Source organism: Falco punctatus (genome assembly GCF_963210335.1).
Source record: "Falco punctatus genome assembly, chromosome: 5".
NCBI lineage: Eukaryota > Metazoa > Chordata > Aves > Falconiformes > Falconidae > Falco > Falco punctatus.
In genome coordinates, this window is record NC_137584.1 from 88289300 (window position 1) to 88308903 (window position 19604).

The 19604-nt window shown below is 43.2% G+C and overlaps 1 protein-coding gene across 1 annotated transcript; it reads left to right on the forward strand.

Moving 5' to 3' along the window:
• Positions 1-34: 34 nt before the first annotated feature.
• Positions 35-18915, forward strand: DNAAF10 (dynein axonemal assembly factor 10). The gene is made up of 8 exons (XM_080389126.1): positions 35-227; positions 1184-1284; positions 2308-2438; positions 2923-3024; positions 4408-4523; positions 4879-5013; positions 6481-6578; positions 7333-18915. The coding sequence occupies exons 1-8, from the start codon at positions 36-38 to the stop codon at positions 7538-7540; spliced, it is 1083 nt and encodes a 360-aa protein (XP_080245252.1). The 5' UTR covers position 35; the 3' UTR covers positions 7541-18915.
• Positions 18916-19604: the final 689 nt, after the last annotated feature.

Below are 19604 nucleotides of genomic sequence, written 5' to 3' on the forward strand. Positions count from 1 at the left end.
TGCGCGGGGGGCGGGCGGGGGGTGCCGGCCCGGGGATGGCGGCGGCGGCGGGCCCGGAGCGGCCGCAGGTGGTGGCGCACGTTCAGCAGGCGCTGAACTACACCCTGTTCGACTGCAAGTGGGTGCCGCGCAGCGCGCGGGTGCTGTGCCTGGGCAGCGCCGCCCGCGGCACCGGGCTGCTGCAGCTGTACGAGCTGCGGGGCGGCCGCCTGGCGCTGCTGCAGGAGGTGAGCGGGGGGGTGGGGACTGTGAGAGGAGTCGGGGTGTGAGGGGGGGGATAGGGACTGCGGGGAGTCGGGGGGGTGAAACGGGTCGGGGTGGGGGCCTGTGGAGTGAGAGGGGCGGTGGGGGGGTAGGGGTGTGAGAGGAGTCGGGGAGGAGAGGGGTAGTGGGGGGTTGGGTGGGGGTGTAGGGGTTGTGAGAGGAGTCGGGGGTGAGATGGGTGGGGGTGTGTGGGGTGAGAGGAGTGGGGGGGTTGAGGAGGGTAGTGGGGGGTGGGGTTGTGAGTGGGGGTGTGTGGGGGGTGGTGGGGTGTATGTGGCTGTGTATGTCTGTGGGGTGAGAGGGGGCTGCTGGGCTGCGTGGGGTGAGTGGGTGCAGGGCTGCGCGGCCCTGGGGTGGCGGGGTGTGTGTGGCTGTGGGTTGAGACAGGGGGGTGACTGCGGGTACGTGCAGGCTGAGAGGGGGCTGGGGGGGGGGAGTGAGTGGGTGCGGGGCTGCGTGGCCCTGGGGTGGTGGGGTGCCTCACCCCCCGTGCCATCCCCTCGGCAGCACGAGGCCCCCAGCCCCCCTCGGGACGGGCCCAGGCCCTTGTGCCACGCCGGCTGGCGCTGGGGGGAATGAGCAGCAAGGGGCAGGATTGGGCCTGGCTCCCCTCCTGGCTGGCATCCCCTCTGCCCTATATATGCAAATCATGAGAGACAGCAGTCTCTAATGACTATCATTAACAAGCTAAAGTGCAAATACGTATTTTTTTTAAGACCACTGAACTGGAGTCTCTGCTTTTCTCTGAAATAAAGGCAAAGTGTAATTTGCCTGTGATAGCATTTTGACTGTGTTTTATGCCAAAAAACCTATGTATGTATTTCACTGAAGCGTGCCACCCACGGACTCTCAAGAACTGCTGCCGCACTTGTGTTGTGTTTTCCCATATACTGACACAGAATGTATCCTTTTTTAAAAGATCGAAAAGGCTAAACCTCTAAAATGTGGAACTTTTGGTGCTACATCTCTGCAGCAAAGATACTTGGCTACAGGAGATTTTGGTGGAAACCTTAACATATGGTAAGCGCGGATACTCTCAAAGCTTTTTTATTTGATGTTGTCAGAGTCTGTCTGATGTTTCTGTACAATGGCTGCCTTCTGTGTAAGATGCTCCTGGTGCTGCATATGGTTGGGACCCAGTTGTAAGCTTCGCTGGCTACTGTGTTTGGACCATGCCCATTTTGTAAAAGCAATGTGAATTCTGCACAGTGGTTGAATTCAAAGCTGTTTCCACTTGCATCTTCTGCGTGCAGCTACAAAAACCTGTTAAACCTCTGCGAGGCCCTCTTCTGAAAAAAGGCTTTTGAATGGATACATGAGTGCAAGTAAGAGTTTGTGTTCAGCCTAATTTTGATGTCTAGATTAAATACATACTTTTAATCTTGAAGTTTCAAATGTTGTTTTCAGGTCCCTGAACGATTTGTATAATTAACTTGTGTAGATAAATTGATTATCAAATAAAGTTACAGGGTGAAAAAGAAGGTGTTCATTATTATTATTCTATTTCCTTTGCCAAGGAACTCTTCGTTCTGTTTTTCTGAAACATGGATTAGTCACTAGTTGAAATCTAAAATAAAATTCTGCAGGATTCTCAAAGGATGAGAACCTGTGGGAAAGAACTGTGAAACTCGTAGCTGGATGCAACTTCCATTTGAAGAGCAGTAGTCAGAGCTGGGTGGGGATCAGTGAATAAGGTTGGTTTATATACTTACTGAAAGTAAAGTTAATTGGAGTATTTTGATCTGTAGTGTGATTAATTTTGAGCCCAACATAAAACCTGTTTGTTAAGGGTTTCTCTGGTGAATCCCACAGCTGCCTTTACAAACACGGAAGTCCAGAACTGAGCAGAAACTTTTGCACTCGTCTAAAGCAGTAGCCAAGGAAGGAACAAAGGCTCATGGTTCTTAATGGTGACATCCATATTTTGTTCCCACTGTTAATCTGAGCTTATATACTTTGTGCTCAAGTTTCCTCTCATTTTTATACAGATCTTGAGTGTCAAGGAAAATGCCATATTGTCTGTTCTTTTTCTTTCTTACCTAGGAATTTAGAAGCTCCTGAAATACCAGTGTATTCTGTGAAAGGTCATAAGGAAATCATAAACAGTATAGATGGTGTAGGTGGCTTAGGAATTGGGGAAGGTGCACCAGAAATTGTGACTGGCAGTCGAGATGGTGAGTTAGTGAACTCTGAAAGTCTTTTCAGTTACGCTGAGAAAGTAGTCTGTGAGCTTTGATGGCCGGGCTCAGTCTGCCATCTGAACTAGTTACAAATCTGTTGCAACTAGTTCTTCATACACTGTCTTCTGAATCTCCCTTGGCACCAATTTTCCCTAATTCTTTTAGAGCTGCAGATAAGCAAAATATACTGTTGTCACTGAGCATGGGACAGAAGGGATACAAAGCAGAATAAATACAAAATATCAGCTAGAGAACATATATCCTTAACAAATACTTTCGCTTTATTTCTGGTTTGATTTTTTTTTTCCCCCCTCCTTTTCCTCCCTCTATCCACTAAATGCAGTCTGGCTTTCTGGAATTGAAAGAGGTGCTCCTGTGTTTTGAATGGTCAGGCTGAAAAGCAAAGGCCTTCCCTGGGAAGATGAGCACAATGTGACAGTGCACCCAGAATCCAAAATCCATTGTGCTTCTTTCACAGGAACTGTGAAGGTATGGGACCCCAGACAGAAGGATACTCCTGTCGCTAATATGGAACCTGTACAGGGAGAGAGCAAAAGAGACTGCTGGACAGTAGCATTTGGTAATTTATCAGATTATAACCGTTCCTCTAATATGACTGTGCTTTGACAATTTACCAGAGTATTTCGGGATGTTATGGAATAGCTTATTTTGTATGGACACATAAGTAACACATTGTGGTTTTCAACGTTGCCAACTGTAGGTGTTTTTAATGTTTTTGTTTGGGTTGGTTTGGTTTTTTTTCCTAAACAAGCCAATTTTGTTATAGCTGGGGTTTGGACTCATTCTCTTACCACCTTTGGTCATCATCATCCATGATGTTGAAGGTCTTTTCCAACCTAAATGAGTCTGTGGTTCTGTGGTTTCACAGATAAGCTGTGCAAGCTTTATTTGTATGCCTAGGAACATAAAAACAGTATATCCAGCTGCGTTCTCCCAAGGACAGGAAATGTTGCAGTGCTCATGTAACCAATCACTGTTGTGTAGTTCCAACTATTAAGCGTTAAAGCGTTAATTTAAGAAAAGATCCTTGTAGCTGAGAGCTAATTAAAGACAACTGCGATGCTTGATGTGTGCTCTGCATTTTTCTTCTGGAGAGAACAAGCTGCTTGGGTTCTACACAAGCTAGTATTTCTGGATTAGCTCTGGTTTTGCCTCCAGAGTTGGGGACCAAGTTTTACAGCTGCTAATAAGCGCACGGATTATAATAGCAAATTTGGTAGTAAGGAGATGATATTTCCTGGCAAGAAAGTGCAACTGTAATGCTTGTCGCGATCGATAGCTTTGTTTTCTGCTTTGATGAACAGAGCAAAAAAGCATCCTTCAATTTTTCTTTTGAGTTACTGAAGCTTGAGCCAAGGCCAGGTTTATCTTGAACTACGTGCCCTGGGCTAACTGATTTCAGACACTGATGTGCTTCCTTGATCCTGTGAGCTGAGGGGTTTTGGAGGTGGTGATGTCTAGTGATGGCCATGGTAACACCTGGGGCCTCCCTGCGGCTGTGTCTGCAGAAAAGCCTTCTTGTCCCACTCACATTTCATGCTTGAGAGGCTGGTTCACGGGCTGCTGAACCACTTTCCGCTCCGGTGCCATGGTGCTGTCTGAGGAGTGTGGTTTATAGCAGATGAAGATTTAAGAGAAGGAGTGTATTTGTAGAAGTTTACAAGAACAGTGTGCAGTACTTAGTCTGTGCGGTTTAGGCAGTAACTGCCAGAGGGGATAAGAATTTTGTTCGTATTTTTAAAAGAAACAGACTTGTCAGTTTTGAAGCTGTATTTTTCTGTACACTTTAGGTTTGAAAACCAGCTGGTTCTTTAAATCTTAATATCCCAATAGCAATATTTCTGTGGCATAAATGTAAGTTGAAATTTCAGGCTTAGGAGGTCTGAAATGTACAGATGAGAGAGGGTTTCCCTATTTTGATTAACTCTTTCTCTGTGCCCAGGCAATGCTTACAATCAAGAGGAACGTGTTGTATGTGCTGGATATGACAATGGGGACATTAAATTGTTTGACTTAAAAACAATGTCACTACGATGGGAGACCAACATTAAGAATGGGGTAAGGAAACCATAAAAGTATTTTTCATTCCAGCTCCTATGCAGGATGGAAAAATTAAAAGGACTGTTCGTCTGAAACTTACTCAGAAGACAGTTCTGCTGAGATTGTACCAAGGAATCTTTTTCTTTAGGTTCAGCAAATTGAACCTCTTAAATTCCTGGTCTGGATAGCATGGGGTGTTTTTCAGTTGATTTATGCTTTCAGATTATTTTTTTATTTCCAAATAGGTGATATCATTGTAAAAATAACCAATGATTAATATATATTTACAAATCACAAAACTCCCTTTTTTTTTCCTCTTTAGCAGTTGGCTGAATTTCAATCCTGAATGTTGTTGTTTGTTTAATATTTCCAGGTTTGCAGTGTGGAGTTTGACAGAAAAGATATAAATATGAACAAGCTAGTGGCCACATCGCTTGAGGGAAAATTTCATGTTTTCGATATGAGAACTCAGCATCCAACCAAAGGTTTTGCTTCTGTTTCAGAGAAGGTATGGGGAAACAGAATTTCTTAATAAGAGACAAACCTTTTGAATATAGGCTGTCAAAGTTCTACTGGTCTAAAGCGCTGTCTTTGATAGGTGATTAGATGCCCAGGGTACTGGGACGCTAACTGGTGTGGCCACAGGTGCACGCAGTGGAAGGGCTCCTGTGCGTCCAGCTGCCAGCGCTCACCCAGGTTTCCTCCCTTTTATAACCTGATATTTGGGCTTCTCCGGCCTTCGGGTTCTGTTGCAGTTGCACCTCTGTGCGCTCAGCTGTGCCCCTGGTCTGGGAGTCATGTTATGGAAGGCCATATTAAATTGTGATGAGCATGCAGATTCAAATCTTAAATATATCCCCAAACAAAGTGAGCCCTCTGCAAATACTTTTCATCCTGCAGTCATCACACCTCTTGAAAAATAGAAATAATTACTCTTCTTCAGAACCAAATTTTTTTGACTGGGATATTAAGAGTGAGTGAAAGGATATATAGGAGAGACTTAGTGGCCTGGAGGCTGTTAAATATAGAGAACTTTTATAACCTTGTTTTCTTCCATCTGTGACCACTGTGTTGGTTAGTTTAAGGTCTTTATAAAACAGTAATTTTTAAAATTTTTGGTTTTAAGTGAACAAAATCTGATGCGAATTAGAGAAGAGTTAACTTTTGTGGTGAAGTTGTCCAGGACTTGCCTAAACTAGAAAAAGCTGAGTATCAACTTAATATCTTTATAAATTAACATGTTCCAGATCACCATTCAAAGCAGATAAGATGTTGGAACTACTTTGATTAGAGAACGCAAAAAGTATTTACTGAATTATTGTTTGTAATAATCAAAATGTGAAAATGGAATTTCTTACCTTTACTGCGTTTAAGCTTTTCGTTTTGAACATTTGCAGACAAAGATGCATTAAGCCAGAGTACCTGTGTTGAGGTTTTTCCCTAAGAGGTTTCTTTTGCTGTCTAGCCTTGCTGTGCCCTGGCTGAGATGTGAATCTGAATTGTAGATTGCTTGTTGTGTTTGCACAGTGTTTGTAATATATTCCCTTCCAGTCATGATTTTGAGAGATGTCAGTGAAGTGAACCCTGTGACCGGGTCATGTGAGAGCCTGGGAATCCCGTAGTTCTTGAGCAGTTCCAAAAGCCGTGCTTATGCAGCCACGAGCAGTTTGCTCATGTGGCTGGTCCCAAAGAAGCTGAGGTCCTAGCGAGTGGCAGCCTTGGTAGGGCTGCTGCCTTATCCCTCTGGAAGAACGGGGTGGGTTGGAGGCCTGACTTGGCTTCTCCTGTGTGGGAACTGGCTGCTCCTGTGCCAGCAGGTTGCAAGGCTGGAGGAAGGAAAGGTACCTCAGAACGAATGTTCCAGTACCCATCATGGGAAGGCCAGGTTCTCTTCTTTTAAGATTCTGCATGCTTTGCTGTAAAGCTCATCCGTAACCGACTTCTGTGTAATGCTGATTATTTTTTTTTTTATTAGGCACAAAAATCTACCATATGGCAGGTTCGACACCTACCACAGAACAGAGATATATTCATGACAAGTGGAGGAGCTGGGAGCCTTCATCTCTGGAAATAGTAAGTGATGGTTCTCCAGCCTGCAACAGGAAGAGTAAGAAAACCATTTAATGTTTTAAGAAAGAATCTTCCTGAAAATGATGAGTGGGGTCCTGCTTCCAGCTTCAGAATATCTAGTTAAAATTACTGCTTACGAATGCAGTAGGAAAGGGTGATTTCAGTGTCAGTACTTGATCTGGAATCTTGAATTAATCACTAAAAGAACATAACAGCAGCACAGGTGAATTTTGCCCTTGTCAGTTTTCTTAACATAACCAAGAGCTAATTTTATCCTTGGTTAACAAGGTGATAAATGGAAGAAAGTGGATTTCTTAAAACTCTCATATAGTAACAGTGATGTCTGAAAAGAGTACTGAAAGCCTGAACTTTTAATGGTTCTGTTTACATCTTCTTCTGTTAGATGGCAAAATAATTTAATCATCCTGAACGCAGTGAAGTAGGTGCGTTAATTTTCAATGGGATAGCTGAGATGAAATTTTCTTGCCTGTGGTAAAAGCCAAACAGTTGAAACATGAGGGGCTATAGAAGAGAGGGGTAGGATTCAAAACTTCCTGCCTTGTTTTTTCTTTCATGAAATATTTACTAAGTATACAGTGTGAATATAGCTGGATGCGATCATTCATTATTTTTAAGACATTTGTTTGCCTTATCTGTAGCACAGAGGAAACCCTTCTTTTGAAAATAAAGAGGATAGTGGTGTGTTTGTATTGGTAAATTCTAAGTGCGTGTTTTTGTGTACTTCTCTTATTGCCAGTGAGTACCCAGCTCAGCGCTCGAAGAAGGATTCTGAAGGAGCCGAGATGGGGGTCGCAGGTTCTGTCAGTCTCCTGCAGAACGTGACTCTGTCAACGCAGCCAATTTCTAGCCTAGACTGGAGCCCTGACAAAAAGGGACTGTGTGTTTGTGGTGCCTTTGACCAAACTGTGAGGGTGCTGATAGTTACAAAGCTTAACAAAGTTTAACAGGAAAACTAGAAATTCTGATGGAGAAAGCAGTATAGTTTGCAGTCTGTAAATATGGGAGGGAGAGCCCTCCTGATTTTAATTTAATTTCTCCCGTTCTAAAACTGGATTAAAGAAATAGAAACCAGATCTGTCTGTTGAAAGTTGAGAGACATGCAGTTTGAGTTGTTTCAGTGATTGTGCCGCAATGGCTTGAAGTTGCCTGGGCACAGAAGTCTTACCTTCTAGAAATGTGAATTTACATTTAAAATAAAATGTGCCTTTGTGTTAGCACAACCTGTAATTTCAAAAATCACTTTAAATTGTGTTCAGTTTAAACACATTGCAAATCTGTTCACACTTGTTAAATGGCTCGACTTTTTTTATATATAGTATTGTCCATATGCATTCATGCAATGGAAGCTACTATATGCTCCCTCACAGAAACCCTGTGTTATTGGATACATTAATTAGAATGTGTGTTAAAGTGACTTAGGATTCTTTAATACATTACAGAAACTATAATGAATGCTGAAATATTCAGATTTAATGAAGTAAGCTTTTTTTAAAAGATCATATTAAAATTAAACTATTGAGAAAAATGCAGTGTTTTATTATTTTAGTTTGGTTTTGTAACAAGTTTTTATGTTCTGGTTTTGTATCTGTCTGCAACTTGGTATTCTACAAATAAAATTGTGTGGAGTGTTGTCTTAATAAGAACAAAACCTCTTATTCAAACATCTGGAGATTTAGAGAAGGAATGTACTTGTGTAAGTTTACAGGAACAGCGTCAGTACTTGGGTAAAACTTCACTAGTTTTGCAGCAAAAGTCACTAAAACTTACCTCCATCCTGAAAAACTTTATAAGGTAGCCAGCTTGCAGTCTCTTTTTAGTGGATTTGGTATTTCTTCAAAACCTGATGTGACAGGGTAGCTTTGTTACTGTAGTTTCACCTGAACTTCTCATTGTGATTCCTTTTATCTCCAGTGTGTTTCTTTTCTGATTTCACCAGCGTGTGCTGCTGGCAGTTCTTTTTAGAAGGCACATCCAGTGACTGTCCCCTATTTATGGATGTGTGGTTGGGGCTTTCATAATTTCAGTAAACGATGATTTTATTTGGTACTTCTTTGCCTGCTGTTGGCTTTCAGGTGACTCGCATGTGTTTATGCAAGTTTCAGTTTTTAACTATTGGTGAAACCAGATTGTCATAGGAAAATGTCAACTTTCTCCAGGTTAACAACGGGAAAGCCCCTGTGTGGCCGTTTGCAAAGAAGCTCTGATTTCTCAGACTTCGGGATGAGGAACGGGTAGCTGACAAATTCAGGCGAGTCACCTGTGGCACACCAAGCCTGAACTCCCAGGGACGGCTCCCGAAGGTGGAGGCTGGGCTGCTGGGAGAGACCTGCTGGGGCCTTATGTCTGTCCTGGGCCTGCCACCAGCTGCCATCCGAGCAAGGTGCAGCTGGAAACGGCCACGTACGGAGGGTAAGGCAGGGAAGGTGGCAAATGGGGGAAGCAGCGCGGAAGCCAGAGAGCAGAGGGGGAAACTGGCTTGAAGGGAGAGTTGAGATGTGGCGGAAGGGCAGCACTAGGGCTGGGGTGAGGTATGGCACAGATGCAGACCTGGCACTGTGTGATGTCCTCAGCTCTGCAACCTTCCCCAAAGCTGTCTCTTCAGTTTGCTGGGGCTGCTGAGCGCTCTGCTGTAGCGAGTCACATGCTAGAGGCTGAGGCAGGACTAAAAGGTCTGAATGTGCTGATGGATCCAAACTGGACCTGGCTATACTGCTGTGCTACTGCTGTGTTACAGTTATTTATAATACAAAAATTACAGCTTCCCAACATCTAGAAACATTACCCCTCCAAACAGAAAAATGTTACTGGGATAGTGTTAGTAAAATGATACTGGGATAGCAAAATTGCAAACTTAAAAGGGAAATGGGTTGCAAATTTGCCTGTGTATTGTTGTGTATTGTCCATCAGCTCTGTTCTGGAGAGCACGAGGTGACAAGCTTTAGACTGAGAGACTCTGGACTTTTTCTCTCATCTAAGATTCCAGCTAAATACAATTATTTACATACATAAATACAATAAAAAATGAAATAAAATTGTCCTTACTAACTCCTGGGTTTCTTAATTGATTAAACCAGGTGAGGAAAGAGAGCAGCAGGCACCTGTGGGTAGAAAAGGCTCACAAACTATTAAACACTGCAGAATGGAGAAATCATTAATGCTTGTGTAGTAGAAGAGGGCCAGCAGGAAAATTGCAACAGACCGTAAACCTGATGCACCTGTGGAGGTGTATGCTGTTAGTAGGCTGCTGCTGCTGCTGGGCTCTAGCCTGCCTTCAGACACAGACTCTTGTGCCTCAGGACTAGCAAGGGCCAGCGGGGATGAAAGCACATTGATCAGACCGGGAGGTATCTGAAACGGCAACAAAAGCTTAGCTGCCAGGAGAGCAGCCCTGAGGTTTGACCGGTGGGAGCCCACCCCCCTGTGAAGGAGGCATTGTGCTCAGTGGCTTGGTGTGGGGAGGGTGCCCCGGCTGTGGCCAGAACCATGGGGATGCTCTGGTGAGGTAAGTTGCCAGTGCTGTGGGCCAGCACCGAAGCTGCTAAGGCTGACCTCAGAATTTCAAGACCCCTGAGCAAGGGCTAATGAGGTCTGTCCATCTGTCAAAAACATGCCTCGCTAACCTCTGGTGCAGGTATATGTGCAGGTTTCACTTTGGCTTGGCAAGCAAATGGCAGGTTGTGTAGCACGCTAGATGTACGTAGGTCTGCAAGTGTTCTTTCAAGGGATGTAGGCTAAATATTTGGTGGAAGACCAAGATTTATGAGATCCAGCTGTCTTCCTTATGACTTGATGGTTTGCCTTCAAGTGTAATATTTAGTATATGATTATTTTTTTTTTACACAAGTAATCCCATCTGTTTGTGTGCATAGTGTAATGCTGAGAGCATATTCTGAAATTATTTTAAATGTTGTCCCTCTTAGGGTGCATCCCAGCAGGAGGGAATAGGGAGAACTACTGCTCTGCAATCTTGGCTGCAGCTTGCTTTGAGAAGCTGGGGGTGTGGGAGTTCAAAGAACCAATTCAAATGCTTTGAGTCTAAAATGCACTGCTCAAAGATGGCCTCCATTAGCTTTGTGCTGTAAATAAAATATACTCTCTGAAAGGCGTGCTAGGCAGCAGAAATTTGTGAAAATACGGTTTCTCTCTTTAATAGTAACTGAGTCAAGCACAGAGAAAGCTCTTAGTATAGGTTCCTGTGAGGGAAAACAAAGAACTCTTGAGTGCAGGCCTGGGCTTTTGGTGATATTTTTATTATGTACTTAGCCTAGAGCAAAAAATGTCCCTTCCTTATACAAACAACTCCAGGGAGCACTCCTAGTGAGCCTACATGATGGTGATACAAATTAGAGCAAGAACTAATAAACAATGCTTCTTAAAGCTCCATGGGCCTCAAAAAGATTGAACGTATGTTGCCTCTGGGTACTTAATTTTGGGATTAATTTTATTTGTTGATTTGCAAAGGAAGGAATGCATTTCCCTCATGAGTGGCTGGTTTCATGAAAATACATGATGGCTGGCATGGCAAGAGTTTTCAAAAAGCTGAGAGCTGGAAGGAGGCACAGATGAAGGGTAGTGCCGTCTTTGTTCAGGAAAGGTAGTATCTGTAAGTATCTGTAGTATCTGAAAGTAGCTGTATCTCTGTGCCTAGAAAATGAAAGATGGTTAACTGGCTGGAGAGAAGGGCTGTTGCTAGTGCCTGTACTATGCTGTATCTCCTCAGAGGATTGGGTTTCTGCTTCTCCCAAGCTAAACAAGAAACTTAAGCAGACCAAAAGCTGCTTGTGGCAGCCTAGCCTGCTCTATTTATAGTCCTTCCACCTCTTGCTGAAGACTGGCACCTTGCCTCTGCAGCCTGGAGGCTGAAGAGCTTAAGTGTGTTCTAAATAAAATCATAATGCATCAGAGATTAAATGCACAGGGCCAAATCCTCTCTGGTGCAGCACGGAGGAGCACTCTGGAAAACCCCTGCCTAGCCCAGGGCGAGGGAATGGAATGTACTACCGAGTTGGATGGCTCTGCTGTGAGTGACCACATTTAACAAGTATATCTGCTTGGCAGCTATCGCTTGTTTCCTGTGCAAACTATCCCTGTATGCTCATCGAAGAGAATAATCTGTTTATGGGCATGACTGCAGCCAGAGCATAGGTACGTGTCACACAATTTTGCTGGGGGTTTTTCAGGTTTTTTTGGCAGGTTTTATTTTGTTTTTACCAGGTGCTGCCCAAATCCCTTCACATTAACATAGTTACTTCAGCCTTCACCATTGGTACAGGTCCTCGGAGATTACAGCCTTCCAAGGTTTCTGTGCAGGTAGTCTGTATTTGGCCGACAGTATATAGTTTTCATCACCAAAAAAATAATAATCATTAAAAAAAGTTACAGCTTTGCCATGACTTGGATTGAATTTTAAGCGAAGTAGGGCAAGTTATGGCTGTATGGGAAGCTACAACACAGTGCACTGTCAAGGTGGGTGAAACATCACCTATTGTCTCTGATTTTAGCAAAGTTCAGCTGTGATATAGAAGGTATTCAAAACCAGAATCGGCAACAAAAGAGCCATGACAGAAGAAAGGAATGAGAAGAAAGTTAAGTAGCATGCCAGCATTTGAGAATTTACCCAATCAAGTTAGAAGGGCTCATGTGTGAATGGTATTAGTTTATAATTGCTTATTGCTTGTGCCATCCAAGATAGCAACTGTAACTCTGAAGGGCAGAGTTAAAGCAGGGAATAAATGGCAAACCTGTGAACTGCACAACATACACTAACATCCGGAAGTGCATGTGCCCTTACCTCTTCACAACCACTGATGGTGTTAGGGACATCACGAAACTGGTGCACAGAAGACGGGGAATTGTGTGGAAAAAAGACAGCTGTCCTCTGGTAGTAACTTCAGACACAGCAGATAGAGCTTGGCAATACCGTTCAGTTAATCTTCTCTAAATTATTGCCGTCAAATATATTCAATAGCAAATAGGGATTGTTTGGCTAAGCCGACTGATTTATAAGTGAGAAGCTATTAATTTGTGCTCTGCATATTCATCACTGTAATAAACTTGTCTGAAGTTGGTATTGACAAACTGCCAGAAAAGATGTTGATTTACTACTCTTCCCTGCCCGCCCCCCCCCCCCTCATTATTAAGCCTGCATTTTCTTTCTCCTGATGCCGTTACTGCTGTATTTTCAGTAGCACATGCTCTGAACGCAACAACTGCCCACTCCTCAAAGAATGTCTGGATCATAGTCTGTATGTCTACAGCGTATTTAAAGCCTTTGTGCAGGCAAGATATTTTGCAGTAGCAAACACAAGGCCCAGCACTTTGGGCAAGGGGAACGGTTGGGCAGGAGCTGGGTGTGCAGTGTAAAGCGTGGCTGTGGGGCTGCCCGGGGCAGGGCAGGTTCAGCCCAGAGGAAAGACCAGGTGGGATTTCTGTGGAACCGGGCAAGAGCTGTTTGGTGACTCGGTGATGTGGCCAGCTCTCACCTTGGCTGCAAAAGGTTTTCATTCCTTGCTGGCCTTTTTGGGAGGACCTGCTTTTCACCCGCATGGCCTCCCTTGCAGCTGCACAGTGTAGTCCACAGAAGACACTGGAAGGGGGTCCGTGTTGCTTGATGGTTGCAAGAGTATCTAGGGTCTCAAGGGCAGTGAGTAGCTGCCCCATGCTCTGGTCTTCCTCCTCCTCAGCCACCAAAAAGGTAATTGCCACCCTGCAGCAAAGGGGATTGCAGCAGAATATCTCCTCCCATAATACTCTCCAGTGTTACACTTAACTAGTTGATCTGGGCCAACTAATAATTGTCCCAGTAATTTGCTGGTGTGATTCAGGACTGTAGTGAGAACAGGAGCTGCTCCTGATAGGCAGCCTGTGTGTGGTGGCCCTGCTCTGGAGACCAGCTCAATTTAACAGTATGGTCACAAACTGTCTTTGAGCCTGAGAACAAGCCTGTCACTGTTTAGCTTAATAGTACAGCCCCAAGCTCTGGGACAGATGTGTCTGCTCCAGTTTTCTCTACTTCCAAGAGATCTCCTTCCCTTCTGCCTGTCCTCCCCTACCTTCACAATGTTAGTAAATCTTTAGTCGCCGTCTCTGTGTCTGGGGATGTGCAGAGAGAGCTGAGCTGCAGAACCACATGAAGGCACCTGCAAGTTCTCTTCTCTGTTGAGGTTGGTGGTAAAAACAGCCTGTACGGAATGCACAGATTGGGGTTCCCTTCCCAAACCAGTAGCTGCTTGTTCTCCTGTCAGTGTGCAAGAACCACCCAAGGTTGCCAGCTTCTCAGGGTATTGCCCGATCAGAATGTTACACCTGACCTTAAGCATGGCAGTGAAGCTGAATATTTTTCATCACTGTAAAAAGCCCATCAGCAACATAAAACAAGCACAGGCAAGCTCTCCTAGGTTGCTTGGGATTTGAAGGTTATAAAACATTTAAGACATTCTCTGAAGCCAGAGGACACATCGGTTGCAGAACGGCAGTAAGGCCCACAGACCCGCAGAGCAGTCGAGATGCGATGGGACCTTTTTGTGTGGCGGTCATTCAGAAATAGCAGCTCAGCCTGTTTACCAGCTTGCATTGTATCAACTGCCCAGTGTTTGACTGACTGTTACGGTCTTGCAGTTGAAACTACTCTTTCTTTCAAGTAAATTACTGTTAAAGTCTCCAAGTCCCAACTGCTTCCAGTTCCTTCTCTTACAGGCTGCTTACATTAAAACCCATCGCTGGCAGTATTTGTGTTTTATAAAATATTGAGGACCTGATTTTTTGTGTGAACATTTCCATCAGCACAGAAATGCTACTTACCCTCACTTTGCACAGACATGAATGGCTACATGTGGTGCAAAGCTGTAAGTTGTTCTTATTCATGGTTTTGCTGGGAGGGCTAACAGAGCTGCACCCTTCCCTGTGTCACAGAGCACAATGGAACCGTGCACCCCTTCTATTGCAGTTGTAGCCATTTCTGGCTCTGATGATGTGGGGATGTTGCTCCAGCCCATCCTGCATTCGCTCACCAGAAATAATCCGACAGTAGTGGTGTCCTCTGTATACTAAAGGCTTTTTCCTCCTGCTCTCTTCATCTTTTGCCTTCTGCTTGTTGCTTAAGGTTTTTGAGAGTGAGAATCTTCTCATGAGTATTTCCAGCTTGGAAGCACCATGAGGCTCAGGTTTCTAGGTAGCACAGCAGCAACAATGAAAAATAACAAAAAAAGGTATGTGCAGCTAGTGAAATCTGTTAAGTTCAGTTGCATGCCATGCTAAACTTTTCATTTTCTGAGTCATCAATCTTCCTGCAGAGATGACAGAATCTCTCCTTTGTGTTTCTTTCTGGCATAGCTCAACCAGGCAGGACTTTACGGCCTGTTCAGCAGATGTGGGGGACAGACCCTTCCTGCTGCCTTGCAGAAGTGCACAGTGGCACGGGCCTATGGCATCTTCATATCCGGCAGTGTTTTCCCTTCCTGACATTCACATTCCCTTCCTCCCACATCCTGCTGTGGTGGAGTGTATGAGAAACATAACAGCAGCCACACTGGGTGAGACCAAAGACCCTTCCAGTCCCATATCCTGCCTCTTCAGGGGCCATGTGCAGATAGATTAATATAAAAAACCCCTTTAAAATGACAACTGCAATTTGGGTCCTAAGTTTAATTTACTCCTAAAGTTGTCCTAGGCTTCCTGCTAAAATGAAGTTGGAGTATGAAGTATATCGTTCTACTGAATTTAGGCACAGAAGCTAACAACTGAGAATGGTGGAATGCTAATGCATTTAGAAATAAACCTCAATTTCTAAGACAATTTACTTCCACAGTCTTAGTGAGAGAGACAGCTATAAAAAATTACAGCTTTACATACTAATTGGAAGAAATACAATCTTACAACAGTATCAGAACAAATACTCTACACACAGTAGATTGCTTTCAATTTATTTCTACAGTTTACATATATAAACATATATAACTTAATAGATATATCTACATTCAGCGAATAAAGCTTTGTATGTAAAGTAACCAGATATGGTACCCAGCACTTCACCACATCCTGTCATTTAATCTAGTTGGCATGAACACAAGTGCTTTTGATCTGTACTATCTTTATCTCAGTGTAGATCTCATCCCCCCTATCTGTTATGTTAAAAAAGCTTTAATCAGAGCGTTTAAGCTAGTTTTATTAAATTATATTATTTTTCCTCCTCAAAACAAAGGTACATCAAGCTCATTTCCTTCTTTCCATGTACTTTTACATCTGTGTTTTGATTAGAAATGTTTTCAAAAGGGAAAAGAGTCTGCATTTAGTAGGTTTAAAGCCATTCTAATTTAATTTGAGCTTAGAAAAAAAGGTATTTCCAGAGCATTTTAACTGAAAGGTGAGTCTAAGTTCACCTGGGCTTAGGCTGCCACATACACTGTCCCCAAGCCCAGCAGACTGTACTGCAACATGGGAAATTTTGGAGCTTACACTCCTTTCCCACTGTCCTAAGTGTCACTCTAGAGTTTTTTTAGTTCCTGAAGAAGTGAGACAGCCCTGTGGGTTACCCTCAGGACTCTTTTCCCCTTCTTACCCTATCTAGTGGCTGGGCACAAACCTGGCAGCTAGATATCTTGCACTCTTTTTCTGGACTCACCATCTGCCTTGTAATAAACCACTGCAAGATCTCATTCCTGCCCTGCCTCCATGCTCTCTGCATATATCTGGCCTCTGTAGAATGCAGGCAGAGACTGAAGTTACTATAAACATGCCATTGAGCCAGGCAGCTGCCTGTAACTGTCCTTTTATGAGTGTTTGCCTTCTGATTTACCAGAGGAAACATCAGGTACTCACCCCTCTTCTATGGAGTTGCAAGTGCACGTAGGCAGGCAGGTACTGGCAAGCAGATGGGTGTTCATGCTTCAGTTTACTCCTGCTACACCCTCTTCTGGTAACTTGCTGGTGTGCCTACACATCAGATTGCAAATTCATTAGATTACACTGCAGAGAAACAGGCCTCGCAATCACAAAATGCCTACCCTAGAAACGCCCAGTGTGGCTGAGGCCCTTCAGACACAAGTGTACTAAACACACTAACATCTCCCAGACCGGTCTGCTCACTCTGACCTGGGATTTTGAAAGGTACCATCTCATCCTCTGCTTTTTAATAACTCTGGCCATAACTTGACTTTAAACGTGCTAGGCCAGGAACTGTCATGAAATGGTCTGCAGCTCAGGGAATGCAGGTGCAGACTAACTCACTCTTGAAATGGTTTAAAATGTGATGTCGCACAAGTTTAGACAAACGCATCTTAAATGCAAGCTACAGACTGACTAGAGGTAACACAAAAATTCTCAGTTAATTTCAACACACAGCTTAGCTGTACTCTCACTGACTTAATCTCGTTTAAGTCTGTGTCAGTTTAGCATTTTCAGTGTGGTTGCTGAATCTCTAGAGGTTAAGACAGAGACCGACAGAATAAAAGGCATTCTCTCTGTGTTTGGATGTACTGGCTTTCCAGTAATTGCTAGAAAGGGCAAAACACCTGATAAAAGTGTCTACTTATAAAGGTTGAATTATTTAATGAAGTAACTCTCCTGCTCTATGAAGACTCACATTAAAAGGCCAAAAAGAGCGGTTAGTGTCAGCAGCAGCTGAATTTGCAGACAAAGCGATTCTATTGCTTTATTTTCTCCCTTAGGATGACTATAGATGCCTATTACAACCACCTTTTGCTTTTGGTCTGATTTTAGTGTCTGCATTTCTATCCTGCTGATTATTTGTTAACCCTTTTGTTACAAGTAGCTTCTAGCATCCTTCTTTGTATTCATACCAGATTCACAGCAGAAGAATATAGGCTATTTTTTTATTATTTATCTTGTCTTCTATATGAGCATCTCCAAAGACTTTTTCAGTGGCATTGCTTCTGGGAGTTGGAGTTGCCACAGTTGGTCTGTACATCAGACTGTGATGCCTTGCATGACCCAGGCTGTAAACATAATGTTTCCAGTGACGTCAAGACTACTGGATTTGGCCTCCACATCTGCTCAACAAAGAACATTGTGACTCTGCAGGAGGCAATATATAGTATATACAATGAATAAGATACATCATAATAAAGGAGTAATTATGTTAAAGATGCCTGTCACTGACTGCTTTGGAGAAAATATTCAAGATTGTTTTCTGTTGTTTTGGGAATGATGGAGAAAAATCAATAATCATTCACAGGCCTCTCAAATGAAATGGCTTCCATTAAGTACTGGATGGCAGTATAGCTTTTTGTGGATAGATTTTTGTATAGATATCCATATATCTAAAATCATAATATATTTTCAGAGTGGCATCAGCATAAAACAATTGAATTATATGAGCTGTATCTCAATCAGATTTTGGCTAGAATAAATGTAAATCCTTAACTTCTCACTCTCTGCTCTTGAAAACCAACCAACAACACAGCCATTTTAAGCAGAAAATGAATGCTAATATACCTAGTAATCCTCTGAGTGAACTGCCTCAAGAAATTCCAAGACTTATGGCGCCTAATATGGGAACTCCAGTTAACTGAACAAAAGTATTACATCTGTAGTAGTTTGGAGCCAGTAGCAAATCTCTTAACAAACATAAACCACTAGAAGGAGACAGAGAGCCACACTGTATGATCATGAAATACTCTGAGTACAACCTGTACTGCATTAATGCTATACATGGTTACAATCTTCTACAAACAGAGTTGGCTGAATCTGAACACTGGTCAGCATGCGTTGCATTTTCCTTTGATCTTGTAATTGAAACAAATTACTTGGTTTAGGAAGTAAGACTCTGGCAGAAATGTCTACCTAACTTTTGGTAAATCAATTAGTCCATCAGGTGACTTCTCTCTCTGCATTTCCCAACCTATGATGTGAATACTGAGGTACGGATGAACTAAACATACGTCAACTGTTCTAAGGTCCTTATAGACATTTGGCGCACTGGAAGCGCAAAGTATTATTTCATTTAGGAGTGCAAGTCTTGCTATTTCTCTGCTACCCTTCAGAGTGTTACATTTCTGATTTTTGGGGGGGAAAAAACCAAAACCAAAACTCTTCTAAATTCCTTTTTACCTACTGTGCATAATTCTGGAGTTGTACTAGTAAAAATGAACAAGATAAAATAATTAAGACCGTGCTTTTTGAAAATAAGAAAAGGTCATGAAAATTTAGTGAAATGTTATATTATTACACTAAAATACTATGAGACAGTAAGGATACCATGCCCTACTTCAGTGGTTCTACTATCCATATTTTCACCCCACATACAGCGGAAAGGCTCTTGAAGAATCCCTGTGTTTGCTGGTTTCATAAATACTGGGGTTTTTTTAAAAAAATATTTGTATTGCTTTTGCAGCCATTTTTGGTTGAAACTGAAAACCTAAACCTCTAAGTCTCCTGGAGGAAAAGAAGATGACAAGATGTAAACAAGTAACTGTTCCATCTGAAGATCTTTAGATATGCTTTCAACTGGGAGTAGGGAAAAGGACTCTCATTTGCAGTTCATACCGATTTAATTAGAACACAGTATAGCACTTAGATGTAAACCAACTTATTAAAAGGAAGCTCACCTTTGCAGTATTTTAAACTACATTGAAAGCACAGAGAAGTGCACTGAAGCTAGGTCAGACCCCAGACTTCCAGTCTTGTTCCCCCTACAAGTACACTCTTCCACCTTCCCCAGTCTCTACCTCATCCTTCATCAGACTGGACCTGTTTCTCTCTTCCTCTAGAAACACTGATGCTGAGAAAGCCAGCTCAGTACACTTCGTTCAGGCAACCAGCCATGACTTAATCAGCCGCATATACTCCTGCATAACCTACAGTTGAGAACAGGCCCCCTTCAACCACCCTGAAGGATTCCAGTGATCCTATCTTAACCTGCCTTGGAGGGGACAGGCTGCAGATTTTAGTTACAATAAGCTTCAGATGAGGTTGTGAACAGAAAGGAGGCGAAAAAGGTTGTTGGCTAGGAATGCAGTACTTTTGATGCAGATGCTGACTTCTGTTTTACCG

Coding starts and splice junctions, on each gene's coding strand:
- DNAAF10 (XM_080389126.1), top strand. CDS start 36: ATGGCGGCGGCGGCGGGCCCGGAGCGGCCGCAGGTGGTGGCGCACGTT. Junction 3,025..4,407: donor CTGCTGGACAGTAGCATTTG/GTAATTTATCAG, acceptor CTCTGTGCCCAG/GCAATGCTTACAATCAAGAG. Junction 4,524..4,878: donor AGACCAACATTAAGAATGGG/GTAAGGAAACCA, acceptor TAATATTTCCAG/GTTTGCAGTGTGGAGTTTGA.